The 25016-nt window shown below is 34.4% G+C and overlaps 1 protein-coding gene across 1 annotated transcript; it reads right to left on the reverse strand.

The window, feature by feature from the left end:
- Window positions 1–18950: 18950 nt before the first annotated feature.
- LOC112034119 (NAC domain-containing protein 43) lies at window positions 18951–21323 on the reverse strand. The gene is made up of 3 exons (XM_024066899.2): window positions 20926–21323; window positions 20515–20783; window positions 18951–19871 (listed from the first exon to the last, which is right to left on the reverse strand). The coding sequence occupies exons 1-3, from the start codon at window positions 21107–21109 to the stop codon at window positions 19095–19097; spliced, it is 1230 nt and encodes a 409-aa protein (XP_023922667.1). The 5' UTR covers window positions 21110–21323; the 3' UTR covers window positions 18951–19094.
- Between the last annotated feature and the right edge of the window lie 3693 nt (window positions 21324–25016).

The following is a 25016-nucleotide window of genomic DNA, read 5'->3' on the forward strand; positions in this document are numbered from 1 at the left end:
GTCATAGTTAATGTTTCATGATTTTATATGATCATAGTATTATTAGTACAAATAAATCAATTCAATTAAGGCTAAAATTGTTTTAAAAAAAATGTTAAATTGATGGTTTTGCAAGGAAGCGTTCAACAAGTTTTATCTTTGGGATTTTGGAAGAAACTGATTATCACTTTAAATTGTCACCTTAGGCTTAGGCCAAAAAATGTGTTGAGTTGATCTTGACACTGGTACATCCTCCACGTGATGGTGGTGATGATGATGGGTTGAAGTTGGAAGGGAAGGGGAATGTAAATCCATTCAAATGACTGAAGTATGTAGAAGCACGGAGGAGGAAGTAGATTTTTGACAAAATAGACAAGTGCATGTAATGTATTATATTTTAGGGGGCCTTAGGCCATTGCCTAAATGACCTAATGGCTAAGTCTCCCCTGAATGGTGTTGCCTCCACTAAATTCGATTCGTTTGAACTATAATTGGGACAAGTAAGCAAGAAGAAAAATGTAGCAATGGCGCTAGAAATGAAAATCATTTCAAAAATCATTGTAGAGGAATAAATTCCAGGTGTACCAACCTAAGTTTGGTATTCCAAACCCAAATTTGAACACTTTTTGACTTTACTGAGAGAGAGAAATGTTAGGAAAGAGATGGTTTTTGATTTTTGAATTTGTGATTTTTTTGCTGTTTAGTGTGTTTCTTTCTTCTTTAAAAAAAAAAAAAAGTTAAACAGTGTGTGGCTAACTAGGTATCCAGACTCATTCTCAAATACTGAAGATATGTGTGTGTTACACAAGACTATAACTCATGCACTATAAGAAATTATGTTAGAGATTATCCAAAAAACCTACTCTAATATAATCAAGCTCATCAACTTTAACGATAAACCAATTCCATTTATAATTAGAGATGAAAATTTTGTAGAGGAGTTGCTAATTGAATCATATATGATTTATGACATTATTTTGTCTGCCTCGTTTTGTGTACCAAAATCTCACATTTTTTAGAAAATTGAAAGGTTTACTTTTTTAGTCATGGAATAATGGGAATGTTTAAAATGTTGGAATTCATCCAAATTGGACGACAAATTATCCAATTTTTCATATTTAAGGTCAAAATGACCAAAATGACTCCGTTGATCAATCTTTGAGCAAGTTGACCAATAGTCAAACTAAGTCAAATTTTTACCCAAATAATAAAATTCATTTTTTATGTTATGATTAATTTTTCCAACCAATGTTCAAAATTTTGATTAAGTGTGACTGCAATTAACCTATATTTTGACCATATAAGATTTGATTATGATAATTTTTAGCTTATGTCATAGATAATATAATTCCATTCAATTTGACAATTTACGGGTCCAAATTGGAACTAAAACGAGCAAGGTATCATGATAAAACTAAAAAATTGCGTTCCCATTAAAATTGGCAACATGCCATTAATGTTTAATGAGAAATGTTAACAGATGCCCTAAGGGTAGGGACAGACCCAGGATTTCAAGCTAGGAGGGTCGGCGATAAGCGGAAAAAAAAAAATTCAAATACACATCCATATAGTATTAAGAAACTTTCAACCATGACAAATCACAAAAATCATTGTTTTTTAATGATGGGGATCAACACAAGTATCACTCATCCTTAAGTCGTCGTCCATAATTTAACCATGCCCATATCAAGTCATCCGAGAACGAGAACCTATACAAGCGCTCGTCAGTTGATAACCGAGTGATATGATGGAGTTCTTCATGGACGAGTTTATCTCGACAAACATATCCAAGGATGATAAAATTGTGCTTAGTAAATTTTACAAGAAAATCTCCAAAGGTTCTAGATTAGCAAAACACGACACATTGCTTAATATGTGGAAGGAATTCCATACACTTCATTCCACATACCCCATTTTCTTCATTAACCATCAATATCACCCACGATGATGATAGGTCCCAAACAAGTAGATCCACGTCAAACTCTCTATAAAAGGAGCAGGTCCCATCTCCTAAAGGTAAGTTCCAACTATTCACTATTTTCCATCCTTATGTCTTAGAGAGAAAATATCACCCATGATGGTGATAGGTCCCAAACAAGTAGACCCACGTCAAACTCTTTATAAAAGGAGCAGGTCCCATCTCCCAAAGATAAGTTCCAACTATTCACTATTTTCCATCCTTGTTTCCTAGAAAAAAAAACTGACTTAACCGTCGTAGGGTTCTTGGCCGGGTCACATTGGTCACCTTTGATAGTTCTTTCTTTCTTTTTCTGGATTCATAGCCATCATCATAGTCTGAAGCATTCCAGCCTACTGATTTTCGTGCATCATCATTTAATATATTAAGATGCAATCATCTACCAATAAAAACAAAAGACATAAAACACTATTGTTTCTGTCACTCACCTAGTCTCATTACCGACACTAAGAATTTATTATTCATTACCAATAAACACTTTTTCTAACTTTACTGTTTTTAATCTTGTTGAATTACTGTTCCTCTTTCTGTCACTTGTCCCTATTATTGCCCAACTACCAAATAGTCACAGACTCACAAGGCCAAAAAGCCAAAAAGCCAAAAAAAAAGAAAACCACTAGCACAAATTCATAGATTCAATTCTCAATCACCATCATCACTCACTAGTAAAAACACAAACACCACAAGCACAGATTTTGAGATTCACAAACATTATATTAGGTTTTGAAGGATAGATTAAATACTTAATTGAGTGTGAAGAGTGAACTGTGAAGGCTGGAGCAACGAAGCTGGGCTGGGCAGATTGATCAACCAGCGGCAAGATGGGTCTTCCATGGCAACATTAGTGTGCCATTTGGGTCTACATTAGGGCAGCGAGATGGGTCTCGTGTGGTGGAAGCGTGGGCAGCGGGATGGGTCTTTGGTCTTACAAGGTGGTGGAGTGGGCGGCGATAAGATTGGTCTTACCATCTTGAACTCTTGTTCTCTATCGCCTTTTAGTTTTTCTCTGTATCACCTACTCTTTACTCTATAGGTCTATCTCACCTTTTTCTCTCTGTCTCGCCTCTTAAATTTTTTTTTTTCCATTTGTTTTTCTGTTTGGACTACTAGATTTACATTTTTTTGGATTTGCATTTTTTTAAAAGATTTATATGGACTGAGTTAATGATTTATGATTTTGGAAGGGGCCAAAGCTACAAAGTAAAGGGGACCCAAGTCTAAATTTTTTATAATTTGAAAATTAAGTTACTAATTTTTTTTTTTTTTGTGCGCCTGGGGGGACGACCCCTACCTGGGTCCGTCCCTGCCTAAGGGAATTGGTTAACGAAGTATTTTTAGAAAATTTTTAATGGAAAAGAAACTAGTAACCGATTTTTTTTTTTTTACAATTTTTTTATATTTCCCATAAGGAAAAAACTTAAGTATAGTACCTTAGGTACAGTTCCTTAGGTTCCCCATTTAAATTTCAGCCATATGTCAAATAAAAAAACATTCACTAAGGTGTCAAAAAGCCAGATGATTCTATTCAAATTTTTTTCCTAACCCCACCTAACTTCAACACCCTAACCACTCCAGTCCTCTCTATCAAGGCCCATTGCCTCCACCACCTTTGACCAAACACATGCAAGCTCTTCATGCGTCCTTCCCTGCACATCAAATACTCCAAAATTTGAAGAAGTTTGCGGCGGCAAAGAAGAACACAAAGAGTTCGGTGACGAAGTCGGTGAATTCAGCAGTGAATCTTGGTTTTTTGGGTGTATCTTTTTTTTAGGTTTTACCTTTTATGAATTGAATTTTATTGGGGTTTTGGTTTTGTGTTTGGATTGTTTGGAAATTTTGGTTTTAAGGGATGATATGCTTTTGGGTTTTGCCTACAATGTGGCAAAGCAGATTGTTAGTGACGGGGAGGAGTGGGTTGATGTTGGAGATGTTGCATAGGAGTTCTGGTGGTTGGGTTTTTTTTTTTTTAATCACAAATAGAGTTATGATATAGTATAAGCCGTTTGTGGCTTTTGACGTGTGGGGGGAAAAGGGCCCAGTCCAACATAGTGGGTTAAGAGCCCATATGAGAGCTATTTTGCGATCAAGAAGAAGGAGATGGTGAGGGCAGGGCCCATCTGGAAGTGGGACCCTCAGAAGGAAGAATGATTACAATCCGAGGAGGATATCTCTGTCCGAAGAGGTTGTAATCCTCTGACCAAATATTGTAAATCAATTGAGTGTGTAAAAGGTCAAAATGACCTTCCGGGACTCCACCTGATCAAGATAAGCTCTGAGTATGCTAGGAAACGATAAGGATAGAGAAATATCTAAAGGGAAAGCTACTACCACCGTATTTAATACTCTGCAGCAACTTTTCTGGCCCATTTATGTGGAGAAGACCCCTGAACAGTGCATCCTAACCTACCGCCACTCACACAGAGCTAAAGAAGATGTTGACGTGAACGTACTCAAGTAAACTCATGGATGAGGAACAAGTGGACGATGGAGATGAAGAGAAGGGGGGTTATATAAAGGAAAGAGGCTCCTAATGAAAAGGGAGAAAAAGGAGAAAAAAGAAAAGAGAAGAAGAGAGAACTAGACTGTAACCCTAAGATCTTTGTTCATCAGATAATCAAAAATATAGCTCTTCGGATATTCATTCTTTACGTGTAGTTTCATGTTAGTTTTGCTTGAAATTTGTGATTCGTTGTTGTTAATCCCATACTTAACCTAGCTCTTTCACCCATACTCTACAAATTAATTGTTTTGGGCTTGGGCCACAAATCCCAACCCTAAGACGCCTTAGTGAATATTTTTTATTTGACAGATGGTTGAAATTTAAATGGAGAACCTAAGAAACTATATTTAAGGTACTGTACCTAAGTTTTACCCTTCCCATAAAAATGGCATTAAAACTTTCTTAAAATTTTTGTTAATAGGATTACAAGATCCATGCTAAATATAGTTCAATTTATTGAATTATAATTTTTTTTTTTGAGAATCTTATTGAATTATAAGCAAAACGACCTTAGAATGACTCAAATAAAGTGTCGTTGAAAATGTCTTGTGATGAATTTCATTTTGGTGAGCTTAATTTACTAAAATTCCATTTAATAAAAATCAATTTATTAAAAACCCCAAAAAAATTACTTTACTAATATTATTTATTAAACCTTGCTTTTCACCCTTTTTTTTATTTTATTTTATTTTATTTTTAACTTGAAGCTCACTCAATTTGAAAGTTGGAGATAAAGTTTCTTTAGAAAGTAGACGTCATAAGCTTTTCAATAACGTCTAGTTTGATCAAAACTAGGTTGGGAAGTCTAAAAAGATTTAACGGAAAAATAGCCCGAAGTTAAGGAAAATGCATAAAAATGCACTTTTGGTACTAACTTTGCACGCAGATTCTTAATTGATCATGGATGTTGGACTGAAAAAGCATACTTTCCTGAGTATTCTTGACATCCCGGAACAAACGGCTTGAGAAAAGGACTCCCGGAATGAAATCAGTGTGGGAAGCCAACTTTGGAGGCTAATAATTTTAAGCACGATGCTCCAAATGACTCGAGGTTGGAACCTATGAAAAGTACGCTGTGAGATCTTTCCATGGACACCATGAGCATCCAAAACGGAGTTTGGGAAGACCTTCAAATTAGTGTGCAAAGTTAGTACTTGAGATTAATCAAAACTATAGAACCAAAACCGTTTAAAAATTGGATTTTTATACATGCTTGAAGCTGCGCATGGAACAACTTGCACAGCTTCCAGCTGCGCATGTGGTCCACAGCTTTTTATTAAAAGCTCCGCTCCTCCCGCCCTTATCCGCAGCAAACCTCCCACACAAACGAACTTAAACCCGTAAGAGAAAATCTAGTATCATAACTTATCTCACAAACCTTTCAACCACTCGAGCCAACCCACTTTTTGGGGCTTAAACCATCAGTCCTAAGCCTAATCCGAAATCTAAGGGCCTTTGAAACCAAAAATCTCAAACCCAACACTGACTTAAACCGCCGGATTTCCCAAAACTATCCCTTAAGCCCAAGCTCCCACTTAACAATCAGTAAGCCTAACTGCCAATTAAGCCTAATTCGAAACCCAACCTACACTCATTCAACTAAAACTCAGCCCACTCCACATTGCGCAAAACCAAACCCAAAGCCCCAGTCCTTAAAACTCCATCAGTCCACAATTTAGGAGAACTAGCTAGGATTCGAATCACCACTCTCTCGTTGTTTAAACTATTGAATTATTTAAAAAAAAAAAGTTATACATAAGATAATGCCTAAATGTATATTATCCTAAGTGAAATTTCTAAATTTAACAATAAAAAAAAGTGAGCTATGTATATCATCAAAGAAAAAAACAAAAACTTGTGTGTGTTTGGTTTAACTACAGTCTAAAACTTAATTAACTTATTTGTTTTTGTGCAATTTTTTAAAAACCCCACTTTTTATAATTGAATAAAATTTAAATACAGTAATTTAGGTGCAGTTTATTAGTTTTTTCAATCAAATTCAAACATCTGGTTACATAGACTAATAAAATATAATTATTATTGTCTTTTCCAGTGATAATTGAACTCAATTCCCTAAGTGTTTAAATTTAATTAAGGTTTTTGGGCCAAATAACTAAATTTATAATAGACACGTGCCGAGATAAGAGGAAGCCACATGGGAAGACTTTGCCAACAAAATAACAAGCTAGAAATAGTTTGATTAAAGATTAAAGCCAAAGAATAGACAAGTCACATTAATCCATTGAAAATAGTGTGTGATCTGAAAGAGTGGCAATTACTTTGAGCAGTTGCTTTAAGACACGTGTCAAACATATAGAGTGTTAAGGTAGCAGTCACCTCGAAGTGGTTAGGAGAGGTTACTTAGTCTCTATACTTGCAGGATATTTAGCAAAGGAGACGCACATATATACACTTAAATTAGATAGAGAGTAGAAATTATATCTTGTATTAAAAAAAAAAAAAAAAAGCACACGTGGCAAGGAAGACAAAATTAAATGTTAAAGTCTCAAGTGTAAATAGAAGAATTATTATACAAGAAAACACACATAGAATTAGACATAGAACTCTAGATATCATTCATAATTGTATCAAGTAGTTCGTGGGCAATTTGTAGGAGCATCATTTTGTTGTTTTACTCTCTAAATTTTGGTTTTAGAAAGTTTGTTGGTGATGCTCTAAGAGGCTTTATACTTGTATCTTTGTATTCGTGTTCATAATTTAATTAGCTGTTAATCTTGTGAAGTAGACTGTTGCTTTTCCTGTAGTTTATTTTACTTTAAGTAAGCTTGGTAACTTAGACTTGGTAGAATAGGCATCGTAATTTAGGCACTTACCAAATTAGGACTGTCTCATTCTCATTACTAATTTGTGCATTCATAAAAAGTCCTTTTAAGTGTTAGGTGTTTTCGAACTCCAAACCTTAATCCTCAAAGTCAAATATTCACTTTGAGTTAGAGTGAACCACTTCAAGTGGTTTCAAATATAATTAACAGACTGATATTGATATAAATATTTGTTTCTATTCAAACAGAGGAATGTAATATTTCATAGCTAAAATGCTATATTTAAGTTTTATTTTTTATAATTTAACTGTACCTATTTCAGGTAAACAAACAAATTAAATCTACAGTTTTTTTTTTTTTTTTTTTGGCGGGCTTAGAAGGGCAGATGCAAAATGCACAGGTTTTGAGTGGGAGATGGTCGAGCTTTCGTTTTTTCTGCATTTGACATTGTTGCTTGATATAGCCAATAAATTCTAATGAGCATTTTCAATCGGTTGGACGTGGACCCTTCAGTCATCTCAGATAATTGATATCCAGATTTAAGATTCCTATGACTGAAAACAAGTCCAATTCAACCTTGGATGCTGATAATTCGTAATTTATGTAAGTAGTTGTCATTTCAGATGAACTCTTTCATTCAAGAATATATTCCATTTTATTACTTTAATAATGCAATACATAATTGAATCCCCCAGCCAAAACCTGTAGTCACTGGTCCCAAACTTCGTTTCCTTCTCATCATCTAGTCTACTACAAGATAAAGGTATCTAGACTTTAATCACCATATGTAACACTTGTACAATTGAATCCGTTGGTATGTTTTTAAAACGAGGGTTTAAACTTGGGTACACTTTCCAATCAATCCATCTTAAACTTCAATAATTATGGTACAAGGCCTCCATTCTTATCCCCCATTCGCATGCCAAAGGAGACAAGTCTGCTCATGTTGTGTCCTAATTTCAACAGGCGTCTCCCTCAACAGAATATATTGTGTTGGGAAGGGACCATGAGAGAGAGAGAGAGAGAGAGAGAGAGAGGGGATTGAAGGCCTCTCACATGAAAAAGAGTAATGGCCCTTGATTATGTGCTTAATGGTCATGATTGTAGAAAGGACATATTAATCATACCATGTTGAGACATTGAACATAAGCCTATTATAATATGGGTGTTTTACTCTATGCTGACACATCATTTTTTTCTTTTTAATCCTTCCAAAGTAACTTAAGTTTAAATGGAAAAAAAAAAAATCAAGTACATGACATTTACAATGTCAATTGGTTAAGTAAAAAGTAAAGCAAAGCAATTCTAATGGAACATATGAGTTTTGTTTACTGAGACCCATATGTGTCTATATTTAGGACCCTCGGCACTGCAGATGTGGGCTTGTGCCTCACTTGGTTCTTGTTATGTTCTAATTCTAATACGAGTCTCCCTCGACAAATTATCGTGGGGTTGGGAGAGAGGTTAAGGCCTGACACATGAAAGTGACTAATGGCCTTCATCATGAGTCATGTCACTAATGGTCCATGAGCGTAGCAAGGACGTCTTATCAGTATCACACTATACCACAATACACGGAAAATTATTTTATAGAATGGTCTATAAAACACATTTCAGAACATGTGTGTGTCTCATATAGTGAGAAAGATGTCTCATAAACACTGTCATATACCTTCTTGCATCAAACATACATATTTGGAGCCATTCAACACTATTGTTGTGTCTTATCAAAAAAAAAAAAAAACACACACACTATTGTTGTGGGCTTGTGCCCCGTGACAGCTCTAGAATTTTTTTTTTTTTTTTTTATAATATGACCATTAGAAGTTTAAATTATACAAAATTTAATAAATGATAACTTGAATATATCGGAGTCACAAAAAAAAAAAAAAAAAAAAACACACACACAACACAGAATTTCTTTCTACTAACAAAGAGGAAAGAAAAATTGGACTAACAAGAAATAAAATAGGAATTGAGAATGTTGAGATAAGAGTAATATAAAGTGAGAAAGAGGGTATGAAATGATAATGAGAGAGAGAGAGAGAGAGAGGATATTTGCTATAGTTGTGAGCTAAGTCGCTAAAGATAGCAAAATTATAACAACTGCAAAGTTAAAAAAAGCATAAATGCTGACATCACTAAGAATAACTCACAACCACACTATTTCTCTTTGTAATCGTTTTAAGGAAAAATGAAATTAAAGATTATTTCTATATAATGGGTTAAATAAGTTACAAATTTGAATGATTAGAGAAATTTTTTTTTATAGGCATTTTGTTGAATAATTTTTGACTTCTTGTTGTTTGATTTAGTCTTGTTTTTGTTGTTATTTGGGCTAATTTTTTATTGTTATTATTTAAGATTTTTTTTTTTTTTTGGTTTAAAGGTTTAAAGATTATGTTTGAAGAGACAAAATTATTTTTAGAGCAATACTATGTTTACAACATTTTCACAACAAATCTTATATGACAAACTGTTATTAGTGAGTTAAAAAGTAATGTTAATATTATACCCAAACAAGAATTAATAACAGTTTGTTACATGAGATTTGTTATGAAGTAATTGAGAAAATCTCATGAATATAATATTATTTTTATTTTTGTTGAACCTAAATTGTTGTGATTTTTAAGTTAGGATGTTGAATGTTTTTATTAAGTGATAATAAATTAGTTTAGTATATATATTTTTTTTCAAGTATATATATACGGCAACTGGTACCGACTTTTAAACATGAAGCTGCGCCCATGCTTGTGGCTTACTTGGAGAACGTGCCAGTGCCACAGTGAATTCCAGTGCTTTTTTAGTACATGATAGCAATTTGATGTATCACTTTATTAGCTCCACTCTCTTCTGTTTGTATAATTATTTATGTGGAAATTTTTCCAAAGAACCATGATTAATAATAGCTCACAAAGATCTTACCAAAACAGCATTTGGGTATTTTTTTTTCCAGATAAGCATGATTATAATTTAGAAGGTCGCTAAAATCTTTCCCACTAATCATGTCTAAAAAATTAGATAAGGGAAACAGGGGCCATACAAGGTTTGAACCGTCGGCTTTCTGGACCTACAAGTTGGAATAGAATGAATGATAACTCTCCATAACAAACCAATACATTCCCTTCTGTGTGATAGAGAGGAAAGTCGGTAAAACCTTTTTGGTCTTGCCCACCATCGAATAGTCGATTCATGCACACTCACTTCAACAAATGAACTCATTAAGTTGTGGACATTGGTTATGGAAATTTGCATGAATTTTGTTTTTCCTTCATATTATGCAAGAATTTATAAAAACATATGGTGCATGTTTGGTTTAACTTTAACATATATAATCTTCCAAATGTCAAAGACAAAATAATGCGTCTCCAACAGCAGACACGTATAAATAACAAGATCATGAACAGAAGTCCAATAATACAAATATATATATACAAGGACAAGAAGAGATTTAGAACCTGCGTACTTTGACTGTTTGAGATATACTCTTCATATCTCTTCACCATAGAGCAATGGAGGTCTAATCAAATATCAACATGTTATTTCATATTTGTCTTCATGTAGGAGTGTTGGTTGAAATTGTTTTGATTGCTTAATTTGGCACTTGATCCCATACTTTGAAATTATAATATTTATTGAACCATTTCCTTTTTCTTTGCAAATTCATTTTCTTGCTATTTAGGAATACCAAAAGTGGTCTTTTACTTAATGAGGGTTAACCACTATTGGCCTTTCGAAGGCAGTCATTTACTTTCTTTTTCTTTTTCTTTTTCTTTTTTTTTTAAATTTTTTAAATGACAGAACCAATCACATCTGATAGAGATATAATCACGAGCCATGGCATTTTCTTATTCTTTTTCATGCCAAGTCCATATCTTAATATCCTTTATACACCATTAAAGAACTTAATTTGTCTAGTACCTATAGTGTGGGAGTTATGTTACAATGTGATTCTATAGTGATGGAGACAAATTTTGGACACTAGCGGGGCAATTTGGCATGATATCAAAGATCACTATGTGGGACGTGTAATCCATTGATCCATTGTACCCTGTAACTTAAAAATTATACATTATTGAGGTTTGTTTAGTAATTTGATATAAGATACACTTACAAGAATAGTTTATAACCCCTATATATATATATATTTATTTATTTATTTATTATTTATATAATTGAAAAATGCTAAAGGTACTACAAATTTTACTACAAAAAACTTACAAACTGATATAGTAATGAATGTAATTGGTTAGTTTTAATTACTTTATAACTGAATTTTGAATTACCTATTTCTAATTGATGACACATCAATTTAAAAGACCAATGTAGTAAACTTGTAACACAACTCTATAGAATTACATAAGAAAAAAAAAATTTAGTATAGTGTTTTTATATTTTATATGTTTAGATGCATGAATTTAATTTGTATGTAATATTTTTTTAATAAAAGAATGTATTTGACCCAAAATTTGAGTGTGTTTAGAAGGATGCTTAATATAAAATTGAAATATAGTTAGAATCTAAATGGGATTCTTGATTGAAAGTCCATAGATGTAAATTGATATTAATTGACGTTTGTTTATTTAAAATTAGAACTTTTGTCCTTGGTCGGAAGTTGGCCGTTGATTGCTTTAGAACTTTATTTCTCAATGAGTAGGGAGTAGTGGCCGGGGAGTTACAGAGATTGTATATTCTTTCAATCACATTACATTCCAAGATACATAACAATTTTTAAACAAGATAACTTTCTTTTCATATGTTTTACCGTTTACGTTTTTCTAAATTCTATGGGGTCCGAATGAAGAAAGATTTGTTCTTGTCTTGTATTACTATTACAATAATACAATAGTGCATGAAACTCAATATTCCAAAAGCAATTTTTAAAGACAAATTTTCTTGCAGATTGACCTTCTCATAATTAAATACCATAACAATAAAATATCTCCGAGGTTTTTATTTTATGATTTTTTTTTAAAATTTTTCGAAACCATGATTGCAATAAATTTACCTTATAATTCCCATCTTGCACAATAATAACAAACACATGTATGAAAACTATCATTAGATATATCACTCCCAAATAAACTTTAGATGTTTCTCTTAATAATGATTTGCAAGTAAAATTGTTCTTCTATTACCTCTCTATTATGACACTATGACATCATTGATGATAGGCAAAGCTTGTTGCTGTCAAGGTTTTAAACAACAAAAATTTACCCAACATCAGTTTCATGTGTGATGTGTGGAAGCTGATAGTAAAAGCGGTTTGGTTGTGTCAATGACTTACCCGGAAAGGTAATCGAAATGGGCCCGCCCACCAACAACTGCAAATAATAGGTGATAAAAGTGATAAGACTACATCTTTCGTCATTTTATTTTTTCACAAATGTTATGTGTGATAAATTGTAATTAATTGTTTGTCACTTTTATATAAATTTGTAATTTTTTTTTCACTATTTATAGTCTGCCCCATCAAAATAATGAAAACACTTTGACACAAAATGGTGTGATCATTTTTTTTTTCTATTCGTACCTCAGAAATCAATTCATGGGTTGAAAACTTGCAATTGCTTGATGAAAATTAGGACGACCTGTCAACCATGTGTATTAAAAGAAAAATGATTGTGTACTCTCGGAGTACTATAAATGCGTACTCCTTTTCACATAAATGGTAGGTCTTTAAATGGTGAGATCCACCATTCATGTGAGAAGAAAAAATACACATTTATGATGCTCCGAAAATATCTAATAATTTTCCGTATTAAAATAGTTATTTATAGACTTATAATTGCAATCAGATGGTATGTACATTACAAAATTTTAAGAATCCGGTACACTGATTAAAAAGAAATTTTTTTTTTTTTTTAATGTCAAAAAGAAAATGTTATTTGATTTGTCATGTTTGGGGCCAAATTGCGAATATTCTTGAGGAAAATAACATCATGCCCAAATCCTAGCCCTGCCGGTGAATACAGACAAATAACTAAAAATAATTCCTTAATTTCACATGTCCTACACCTATAATAATTTTGTATGTGTGTGAGTAAACTTCAAATTCTTTGAAAAAAGTACCACTGGACTATAAACCTATTATGCCATCACGGTGTGGTTTTAAACTTTAAAACTAATCTATAATCTATAGTGAAAAATATTAAAAGTAATACAAGTTTATTATATAAATTTTATAAAACTTATAAACTGATATGTCAATAAATATGATTGGTAGACATCAATCACCTTATAAATGAATATTTAAATTGCATATGTTGTAACCTCAATGTAGTAAAATTTGTAATATCTCTAACAATATCCATCTATATATAACCAAAGACATTTGATTTTTTTTATTGATCTTGTAATATTTTGTTACATAAGTTTTTAGGACCTCGTAATTTTATACATCATTATTCTATTATTTATTTTTTAATTAATTTTAAATTTTATTTTATATTTAAAAATTCCATTAAAATTTTTTCAAATAATTTTTTTCTTTAAATGGTATAATAAATAGTTCTATATGCAAACATGTGGCGGCTAAAAACAACCGCTAAGAAGATAGTGATAACAAAGATGACTTACACAATTAATTTATGAAAGTAAGGGCAAGAATTCCACAATAGGAGATTTAAACAACAGATTGTAAGATAATAAGGAACAAAAAGGCTTTTATTAATCTAGGAATATCTTTCCCAAGGTACAAGGAATATGATTGAAAGCTAAAAACTCTTAGACCTATTCTGCCATCACAACTTTCTCTCTCTTGTTCTTCTCTAAGGCTTTTCTCTCAATTTTTCTAAATCCCTTTTCCTGTTGCCCTCCTCTCTTTTTATAGACAATTTCCCATTTTCTCTCTCCCCAACTGTCCTATTCCTAGCAGGATTTAGGGATATTTGTCCCATCATCCCTCGGTTCTTCCATTCATTCATCATGAAATAGGACTTTGGGAGTGTTTTCACTGTTCAAGCCAGTCAATCAGCATTTAATGTGGAAGAAATTAGGTGAAAACTTCTCATTAGTGTGGATGTGACTGCCCCAATGGTTCTTATCTCTTCATAGCATTTTTCAAGGTGAGCTTGATGGAAGGTGGCATCTCAGTCTAGAGGGGAACTGGTCGCTCATGGTTCCTTGCGTATCTGATAGGGGAAAGGTTTTGCTTATTACCTCAATAGTGGACCTTGGTAATAGTGGTTGGTCCAAACCTCCACGGGATCCGCCTCGAGGAGTTATCTTTCATTCCATAGACCTTTTTACTCATGTCCACACCTTTGGGTNTATCTGGATTCCCGTAAAACCCTGTAAGTCTCCATTTAAGATTCAAAGAATGATCAATAACAACCGCGTCAATATGGAATCTTGAAAAGCTTTTTATATCAACCTCCATTTCTCTGACCCACAAAAGAGCAATTCCACCACTTTTACCTTCACTAGGGACCACTAAACCATTTGGGAAACCAATCCTTTCTTTTACTTTTGTCATCCTTCTAACTCCTGCTTTTGTCTCCATAAGGAAGACAATTTTGGGATTCCATCGTTGCACTAAATCGCGCAACGCTCGAACTGTCCGGGGGTTCCCAATTCCCCGGCAGTTCCAACTTAAGGAAATCATGGCGCTCGGCGGTGCTGCCCAGCAGACACCGCCGTTAAATTAAGAAAACTTGACTCACCTGCACGTGCCCTCTTTTGCATGCCTTCCTCATCTTCTTTCTCTGCCCAGAGACTACGCTTTATTCCCACTGTACTATCATTGCATTCCATTACTATTCCATTATTTGTTGTTTGACCCCGGGCTAGCTTCTTCCATCTTCCTTTCCTGCTTTGGGCTATCTCTGTCTCTTTTTTGTCACTCTGTTCTCCAATTGGATCTTTTTGGGCTTTTATTGGGCTATTTACTTCCTCCGTTTCTATAGTTTTCATTTGCTCCAGGCCCAAAGATGGTTCCCAAAAATTACTGCCCATTGACTGCTCTTGGTCACTACTTCCGTATGGCCCAGACAAAACCTTTCCTACTTTTACTTTTCCTAGGCCCGCCCTTTCTGCTTCTATTTCTCTATTTTGGCTATTTTGAAATTGAATTTGAAATAAAGCGTTTGACAAGACACTATCACTATCTGACAGACTAGCAGATTTTCTACTGACCTTTTGCTTCTCGGAGTTCCCGCTCGTTTCAAGGCACCTTCTCTCTGCATCTTGTTCTCCCTTCCCTGCCTTCTCCGGTGGCTCATCTTGTCCCATCTCCGCCGGATTTTGAATTATTTTTTGCATTGCCGTTGTCTTCACTTGATCCTTCCTTTGACTGCTTGTTTTACTTCCTCCCTGAGCTCTCAACCAATCCCCATACTGAGGGAGTTCTTCCGTTCGCCTTTCCGAGCTTGTACAGTGCCGCTCATCATGCCCCATGACTCCACAGAGAAAACAGAATACAGGGAGTCTCTCATAACGGAAATAGACTTTGAATTTCTCCCCTTCTGGGCTAACCACAACTCCGCACCTCCTTAGTGGCCTGTTCAGCGGGATGTTCACACGGATTCTCATGAATTTCGCTTGATCTGAAGACCATGACTTCGAATCCGCAGCCATAAAATTTCCGATACTATTCCCAATATCCCTTCCAATTTTTTCCGACATCATATCGAACGGCAAACCCCAAATTTGTAGCCAAAACGGGGAGTGAGTGAAAGAGATGTTATTTGCTGTCATCCCCTTTTCCCACCTTTTGAGAAGCAAGAGATTGTTCTCAAAATTCCATGGACCGTTATTCTCAACCCATCTCATCTGATATTCACTTGAAAATTTGAACTGGTAAGTATCATTCCCTACCTCCACAATCCTCAGATCTGATCCTGTTTTCCATGCCGATCTCAACGTGCCCTTCAAAGCTCTCTGATTTTGCTTTCTGTTCGACAATAATCTTCCCACCAAGCTCAGTTCGCATTCTTCGATCAGCTCCCTTCTGCCTTCCCCTGAAACCGCTATCTGTACTTCTTCTTCTTTTGTTAATTTCATATGCTTGAGTTCTTCGATTAAATCTTCCTCCATAACCGATTAGCTACCATAGACGACTGCCTTGTAAGTTTTGATAAGAAAGGAGACTCTAGCTTTTGCCAAAGAAAAGAAATCTACTACCTAGGTAGAGAGAACGCTCGAAGTTTCGAGAGAGAGGACTCCTACTTGGGAGAGCTATTGTATGATGTTTTAGTGATGAGTCTACTGCATGTGTGACACATCATATCAATAACCTTGCTTGGTTGTTTTTTTATTTATTTGTTTGATTTCATATATATATATATATATATATGGTGATTGATTAAGATAAAATGATGCACAAAGGTATCATTGGTGCGCTAGGTCGTCGACCATAACTCTTAATTAAGACTTGTGATAAAATTCCTATATATAATCATTCATCTGTATAAATTAATTTCTTGTAATTCTTAACTTTTGTTAAGCATCACAAATTCAATCAAAAAGGTTTCAATTACATACATCCTCACTCAAGAGTGTTTGACAGCTAGCTAGCCTGTGAAGTCATACATTTACAACATACCCATGATTATTATTTTATTATTTTCTTAGTATAATCTACAATGATGTTTTTGCTAGGTGAAAACTGATAAGCCCTTAGAGAGATTCTGGATTCTAGTAGATGACAGCAATTTCCTCCTATATATGTGTTAAACAAATATTGACTCCGAAAGGTGGTAAACACATGACTCCCACAAATTTGACCTAGTGCTAGTTCAACAATACTTATTAGGTCCTCTTCTTCCTCATTTCTTCCATATATAGCAGGGCAACAGTTTCAGTGCGATTAGGCAGGCTGAGTGAGTGTTGGGTGAAATTTTTTAAGCTCAAATTGGTAAAAAAATATGTTCCACTATTTTGTATACCAGGCCGTATTCTTACATACTATACTTTCCAGAATTGTTATTGCATGTAGTTTAGATTTGTGTTATGCAAACCTTCTTTACCCAGGTAAAAAAAGGATTTGTGTGATACGGTCATCTTCGTATATATGTATAAAAGCGTGAAATTGCACACGTAAAGCTAGGTTTTGTGGTAGTGCACAAACGAAACGAAGCATCCTACGCTAGATGACAAATTAATGTCACATTAATTAATTGACAATCCCTCTTTTATGCTTATCTCCAAGTTTGAAGTGAACATACGATATTAGTCAAACTTAACATTCTACGCAACATCGATCTCTTCTCAAATCTGGGAAACTTCTAACCGACATATTTGTTACAATCAAAGACTTGTTTGTTTGGGATCATATAATTGCCTGCAACATATTAAGGTGCAATCCTTAAAATGTGATTTAGTTTGTCTAATTAGAGCTTGTCACCTCAATTAAAAAAAAAAAAAAAAAATACGACGCAGCTCTACCTCACCTAATTACTACCGCAAACTCTATCCTCCTCTCTATTAACCCTGCTAATTCTCTCTCTCTCTTCTTTGTGTAGCTTGCTGGTCCACCTTTCAGCTTCAAGCAAGACTTCTCTTTCAGCTCTCCAACAGTTGGATTTGAATCGAGCTAATGTCACGGTGACATTGTCACCGTGGTCAATCAAACCATCTCACACCAAACCATACCCCAGCTCCCTATCAAAACACAACAAAACCTCCCATCAAATTCATGCAAGCTTGTGGCCATCCTCAATCATCTCACACGATAAGGGAGGATTAGGAAAATTCTATTGATATATTGCAGCTTTCTCTACACCTCAACTGCCACCCTATTTCTATTTGTCTAGATGTGATTCACTCGAGTTCAAGTGCTTGCAACATTGGTCTTGATAATCCCCAATTTATTACTTCGCCTCTATCAATAATACCTAAGCCCTTAACTGAGGTGAAGTTGAGTTAGATTTTTGGTGTTTCCATATATAATTGGTTGAGGTGAAGCTGAGTTGGATTTTTAACTGAGATAACGAGCTATAATTAGACTAATTAGATCACATTGTAGAGATTGCACCTTAACGCATTGCAATGATATATAACCTCTATTTTTATTGTCATTTTGGAATATAGCTCAGATATTGATTGTACACACATGATAAGCAAGCATTTATGCATTTAGGCAGGTACTCTGGGCAAGTTTCATTAGAACGTAATCCACCAATCAAACTGCATCCTTAAAAGTAATTACTTTCTTGGTTATCATCAATTAATCTTGATAAAAATAAAATAAAATAAAGTAAATAAAAAAAGGGGGGGTTTCTTCTCGGACTCCCCTTCCCCCACAAAAGAGAAAATAAGATAAAGATACGATATGTCTCCTTATGATTCTCGTGCTGCAAATATACATGATAAATCTTATCTTACTTTTTATATTTTTATTTATTTTCCTTTCTTTTTGAGATGAGTATATCGCATCTTACTTGGTAAAAGGTGGTCGCCTTTCCCACATCTTTTATTGGTACGCACGTTAGGTGAGACCCAAGGATCTCACTCTCGTTGTCGACACCACAATAACATATTGATCCTTTATGATGACTTCTTACCAATAGACCATGCCCAGTCGTCACAGATTTGTTGGCAGTGTTAATTGTGGGGGAGAGGAAACACCAAATCTGGCTTAAAAGTCAGCATAATGCCATAATTAACTTGTCAAGCTTTTCAATATAGTTAACGAATTCTAGTTAGACTCCAACCATGGAGATATGATTAAAGGTAGAAAGAACATTTCACAGCACCTAAAACAGCTGACTTCTCTAAAAACAATAATAATGCCACCACCTCTCGAATATGTCACCTTATTACTTATTTGAATACATGTTTTGTTGTTTATACTACGTACATATACCTAGACTTGGCAAATACCATTATAGTGATGTACTGATCAATAGTACGGTCATACAGACAAGTGGGACAAAGGGTCTGATGAAGATGGTGATGATGATTTTGTAAAGCTCCATATATCATTCTCGGTAGTATTGTAGACGGGTGAGATTTGACCTAGCCGACTGGTACGTAGGTCTGACAATTGTACATCATCATGATGAGGAGGACAAAAGCCCATGTTGGGGTCACTAAAGCAAGATAATTGCTTGGATGTCTCTTCTTGGCCATTAAGCTGAGAAGCTACCATTCGATCAAAGGCAACCCAATCACTGAGCCTAGTTTTTGGGTCATGATCATGAACAGGGGTCGTGTGAGTATCACAGCCACTAGCTTGGTTGGTAGTAGAAGGTTCAGTTTCATTGAGCATTTCATCAAATGCTTGATAACAAGCTTTGAAATTATGGTCTTGATGATCAAAGGGAGAGTTATTGATGGGAAGTGAAGGAAGGGTTGGACTCTCCAGCCGTGGGAGATGCATGAACCTATCATGAAGCCCTTCACTGAAGTTGCTTGTTTGCTTTGCAGTCAGAAATCTCAAGGGGTTGCTGTTGTCAGAGATGTTAATGTTGTTGAATGACTCGTTTTCAAGCTTGCAAGTCCTTCCCATGTACATAAGTATTTGATCCAGGACCTCGTCATTTCTTGAAGCTAATAGCTCATTGTTGGAGTCCATAGACATAGAGGAGGTTTTAGGACTCTCTAGGGCTTTCTGATAATTCTTCTTTTTGAATACACGGCAAACCACCCACCCATCTTCAGCCATTGACTCTCCTACTGAATTAGAAACCTGAAAGCACATAACATATTTTAATAATGGAAAAAAAGAAATTTGTCTTTGACAAACAATACCCAGAAAGGGAAAAGGAGATTGCAAAATCTCAAAATTGCTACCTAATTTACTACCAAAAAAAAAAGTTTACAAATTAAATTAAAGTAACAAGAATGTGACCTATGCCTCCCACAAAAAAAATAAAAATAAATAAATAAATATCAATGTGACCTATGCCTCTTCAACAATATAATAAATAAATGTCTCAATTGATTTTTTGTAATTTAAAAAAAAAAATACTAAAACTACTACAAATTAAATATTTATAAGTTGATGCGACAATTAATGTGATTGGTAAATTTTAACAACCTAATACATTAATGTTTGAATTATATTTTTGTATTTAATGACGTATCCGTTTATAAGTATTATATAGTACAATTTTTAGTACCTTTACACATTATTTTGTAAGAATTATGTAATAAAATTTATAATATTCTTAACATTAATTGAAGAAAATTCTTTCATGTAACCACGGGTATTTAGAAGATAGAATTAGTACCATATATGTTTCTAAGAAGATAGAGAAATACAAGCTTTTGATTGTAAATGATATATATACACATATATTTTAGAAGGCATATGGAAGAGAATGGCTTACGTTAGTGTCATGGATGTTTTCATCTAGCCTGTATTCATGCATGATCCAATCTGATTTTTGTCCATGTGGAGCTCTTCCCTTGTAGAACACTAGGGTCTTCCTCAATCCAATTCTTTTAAAGCCGCTATAGATGATCTTATCTCGGCCTGTAGCCTTCCAAAACCCAGCTGCTGTTGCACGATTTGTTCGAGTCCCAGTCGGGTACTTTTTATCTTTGTGGCTAAAAAAGTACCAATCATTCTGTGGGGTGGATCCAATCTTGCATTTCTCTACAAAGTTCAAATGCAAAGAAGCAATGAAATTGTTAATCATTAAACAAAAACTAAGTTTTAGTCTTAAAAGAGGCCAATCAAAGTCGACTTCATGTACACTGCTAATAAATCAAGGAAGAAGAAGAAGAAGAGGTAGTACCTTGAATATCCCATGGCTCGAGCTTGTTAAGATCAACTTCACGGATTACATCAAGGTCAATCTTCTCATAGGCAACTTTCTTCCTCAGATAGTAGTGAAGGAGTTCCTCTTCTGTGGGATGAAATCGAAAGCCTGGAGGGACCTGAGATTGACCATTTATGGACAGATTCATATCTTCTGCCATTAGCAGGAATTGTAGGACAATTCTAACAAGGGAACAAGGGGTCCAATTCTTCTACAACACTAAAGGCCTTGAAAGCTAAATCTCTTCAAAAATTTAGACTAAGAAACAAGAGCATTGTTACAGAAAGGAAGAGAGAAAGTAATAGGAGGAGAAATAAAGTACAATAACTCGATGTGGGGATATGCGTAAAGGGTAATGCAGTCATGATAATTTATAATGGGAGTAGGACATGGGAAGGGTCCAAAAATGCATGAAAAGCTTTGGTATCATGGCCATTAGTGTACTTAGTGTGGGGTCCAGCTTCCTCGAGAAGAACCAACCACCAAAGACAAGAGACTAGAGAGAGAGAGAGAGAGAGAGAGAGAGAGAGAGAGAGGGGGAATTGTGGGTCCCAATGTATAGGTTGTAACAATAGAGCCACCCAAAAATGCGTTAGAGAGGCAACAAAAACATATAGTGAGAGCGGGGGGCACGCTTCCATCTCAACTATGACCCTTGACCTTAATATCTGAATGAAAAGCACCTCTAAAACCACCACTTTTCTAAAAGAATCTCTCTCTCTCTCTCTCTCTCTCTAGCCCTCCCTAGAGATTACTCGTTTTACTTGTGCAACCAACTCAACTCGAGGACAAGGGTCTAGAAAGAGAGAGATGATGGGGTCGGAGGCACTGAGCTTTCATGGTCCCGTGTGGAAAGAAAGACATGATGGGTTTTGTGGAGACTTACATGAGTTTTTATCTCCTACTATCACTTTATTTTACACTGATTGCACCCACCAAATGCTAGGGAGGATATATAGGAGGGTACGTACGCACCGTATATATTTTTTGTTAATTGGTACAAAAAAAAAAAAATGAGTGTGTTAATCAATACTATTGCTAAAATTGGCACGATGAGTCCAAGGTACCAAACAAACTGTGGAAAATTATGGTCGATATATTGAGAAATGCTAGTTAGTATAATTGTAGCAAAAATGGAACGCACTTGGCAAACCCTTCAGAGCTGCTTTTGCTAGAGTGACCCAAATGAAGTACAAGCACCCACTTAAAAGACCAATCTTTGCATAGTCTAGGTAATTTCTTTCCATGACTGTACATTGAAGCTGCCGAAACTTTCATTCGCTAAAAGAAACCATTTCTAAAAGTAGTGCAGCCAAAGCCAAATGATACATTTTCTACCCGTTAGACTTGACCACTGAGACGTACCGTTTTCTAATACCCTCTCTTCTGTTAGGTATACGGTATGAAAAGAAGAACTTAATCAAAGATTAGGCTTTGAGGGACGTTTTAATCAATGACTTTAAGAGAGTTTCTTCCCTATACGAAACTTAAATGTCATCATCACTATTAATAAGTAATTTGTTTTTAATTTATAAACTTTGCGCATGAAGCTCAATAGCAGCAGGTGATTCCTTAAAGCTAGTAAAGAGTTTGGTGTTAAGTAATAATATTGTGGGTGTGAATGGATACAAGGGTCGAAAATGTAATGCAATTTTGTTAGACCGAAAAATAATATGTACTTAAATTTTTCATCACCATTAAAATGAAATATAGCCCTCCCTACACATTCGTCATTCTCTCGCTTGATTCATTTATGTATGTTGTTAAATTAGACTGACATCAGGATCAAATTATGTTTCCTCAAAGCAATGTATATGCGTTGTAGCGATTTCAGTCGTCTTTTTCTCAGAATGGAAACTCAATATCGTGCCACCTGCACCCTTAAAAGGTAATCTAGACAAATGAATTACTTTGATCGCCAGGTCAAATAGAAAGGGGGGAGAGAGGAACTTTTTCTTTTTAGGCCTTTGCTTCTTCCATTTTTATATATTTTGCTAGGAAAAGAATAATGTAATTGACTTTGATTAATCTGTTGAGAATTCATAAGTGATCCCAAGTTTTTTTTTTTAGAATTATAATTAGTGACCCCCTATTATATGAGAAGAAAGGTGTAGATGGTGTTTGGAGACTTTTCAAAACATTCTACTAGGTTAAACTTGTCACCATAAAAAAACTGTATATTTACATGCAAATGTGTATCACATTGATATGATAACTTAACGATATACCTATATATGTTAGGTGTCACAATTTGATTGATGTAATGAAAAAAAAAAAAGAAGAAGGAATATTCACTGCTTGCTACAAGCACAATGGTGATGGGGGTTTCGCTAGAACCATAATAAGAAAAACTGTTTGATTAACCTATGAGTGATGTCATATCTTGCCTATAACTTGCGCAAATTTGGGGTATTTCACTTTAATGTTTCTTATATTGTTAATAGAAAGCTAAAATGACATGTTTGTCATGTAGAACCAAGTACGTACCAGCAATTAATTGAATAACTCTGTCTAGCTTAGGTCATTCTTTGCATCACAAACTAAATATAACTCATTTAGCTTTTATCTTTTTTTGGTGAAAAAAATAAATTAATTATAAGATTTTTTTGGGGTGAGAGTAATGGGCACCAAGAACTTCATAATTATTTGATTACATAGTACAGCAAATGAAAGAGCACCACGTGGGGTGTATCACTAACATATGTTATATATGTGTATGGTAGTCAATCCACGTTTTAACTACCTTAATCACTACAACTAGGTAGCATTCACCATGTGGCCAACACTCACTCATATTAGCACTGAGGAATGGGGGTTATCAAGTATTTGAGACTATAAGTTTTCACCGACATACTTTTAAGCCACTTGCCAATTATATTGGTGATGCTTGGACTCTCTTTTTCTCTCATATTCAAGTAACGGTACCACTAAGCACTAAACATGTATATTCCGTTATAAGGTCTAGTGTCTTAACCCAAATCATGATGATGATCCTTATGCCCCCAAATTCTATGACTAATTATGGTTTTTTGGCGACAATTGATGGAACAACCACTTCTTACTAACCTGCACTCGACATCTCATCTCTCTTTATCATCTTACTTAAATGTTGTTGTAGTTGGTTGTAGTTGAAAATTATTTTATGTTTATCTAATAATTACCATTACATATATTCAAATTTTCATTTTTTAACTCCAAAGTTGATTGAAACCTATTTGCTAATTACCCATATAAAAAATAAATAAATAACTGTGTCACTATGGCTTTTGAATGACGTGTATTGTGACAACAAATTTGAATTCCAGAGAGAGAGAGAGGGAGAGGATATGATGATTAGTGACATAAATAGACAAGCATTTTGTATAGTATAATTGTAAGGTAGACGATGTTGAAGTTTGCATGAGAAGCAATATGCTAAGTGTATCTTTAACAGTTAGGATGTCATGCTGTTGTTAAAAAAGCTTCGTGTTGTGTCATAATACGTGAATGTGAAAAGACGTAGAAATATATCTGTCTCTCTCTCCAGCCATCATTTTTATTTTTATTTTATAAGGGTAAAAGAATAAAGAGAAAAGTTAATAGGTGCTCTAAAGAGATTGATTTAGAAATTATTTTAAAAAAATTTTATGAAAAAGGAAAAAATAAGTAACTTTTTTGATAATTTTTTATATTTTTGTGGTATTAAAATTTTTCTAAAATAATTTATTTTAACAAATATTCTAAAGGAACTCGTTAACTAGACCAAAAAATAAAAAATGATCGATATTTTAATCACAAAGCCTTTGCCCTAAACATTTTGTTTCTACATTATAAGCATATATGGTGTGTGTTTTTGTTTTCGTTTTGTTTTCTTAATGTCAAGCGACACCTATCATAAAAGTTAATTTCATGATCAAATAATTGGTTAGGTCAACTCTTAATACAAAATTTATAGTATACCTTAGCTTTTTCTTAATTCCTTTTTTTTTTCCCGGCTATTTAATAATCAGAGTTTCAAGAAGTGAACATGAAATGTTGATGCCTTAGGGAAAACATGAACATGTTTGGACCCCATTGTTTCCATATAT

The sequence above is a fragment of the Quercus suber genome, unplaced genomic scaffold, assembly GCF_002906115.3.
Source record: "Quercus suber isolate HL8 unplaced genomic scaffold, Cork oak 2.0 scaffold_25, whole genome shotgun sequence".
NCBI lineage: Eukaryota > Viridiplantae > Streptophyta > Magnoliopsida > Fagales > Fagaceae > Quercus > Quercus suber.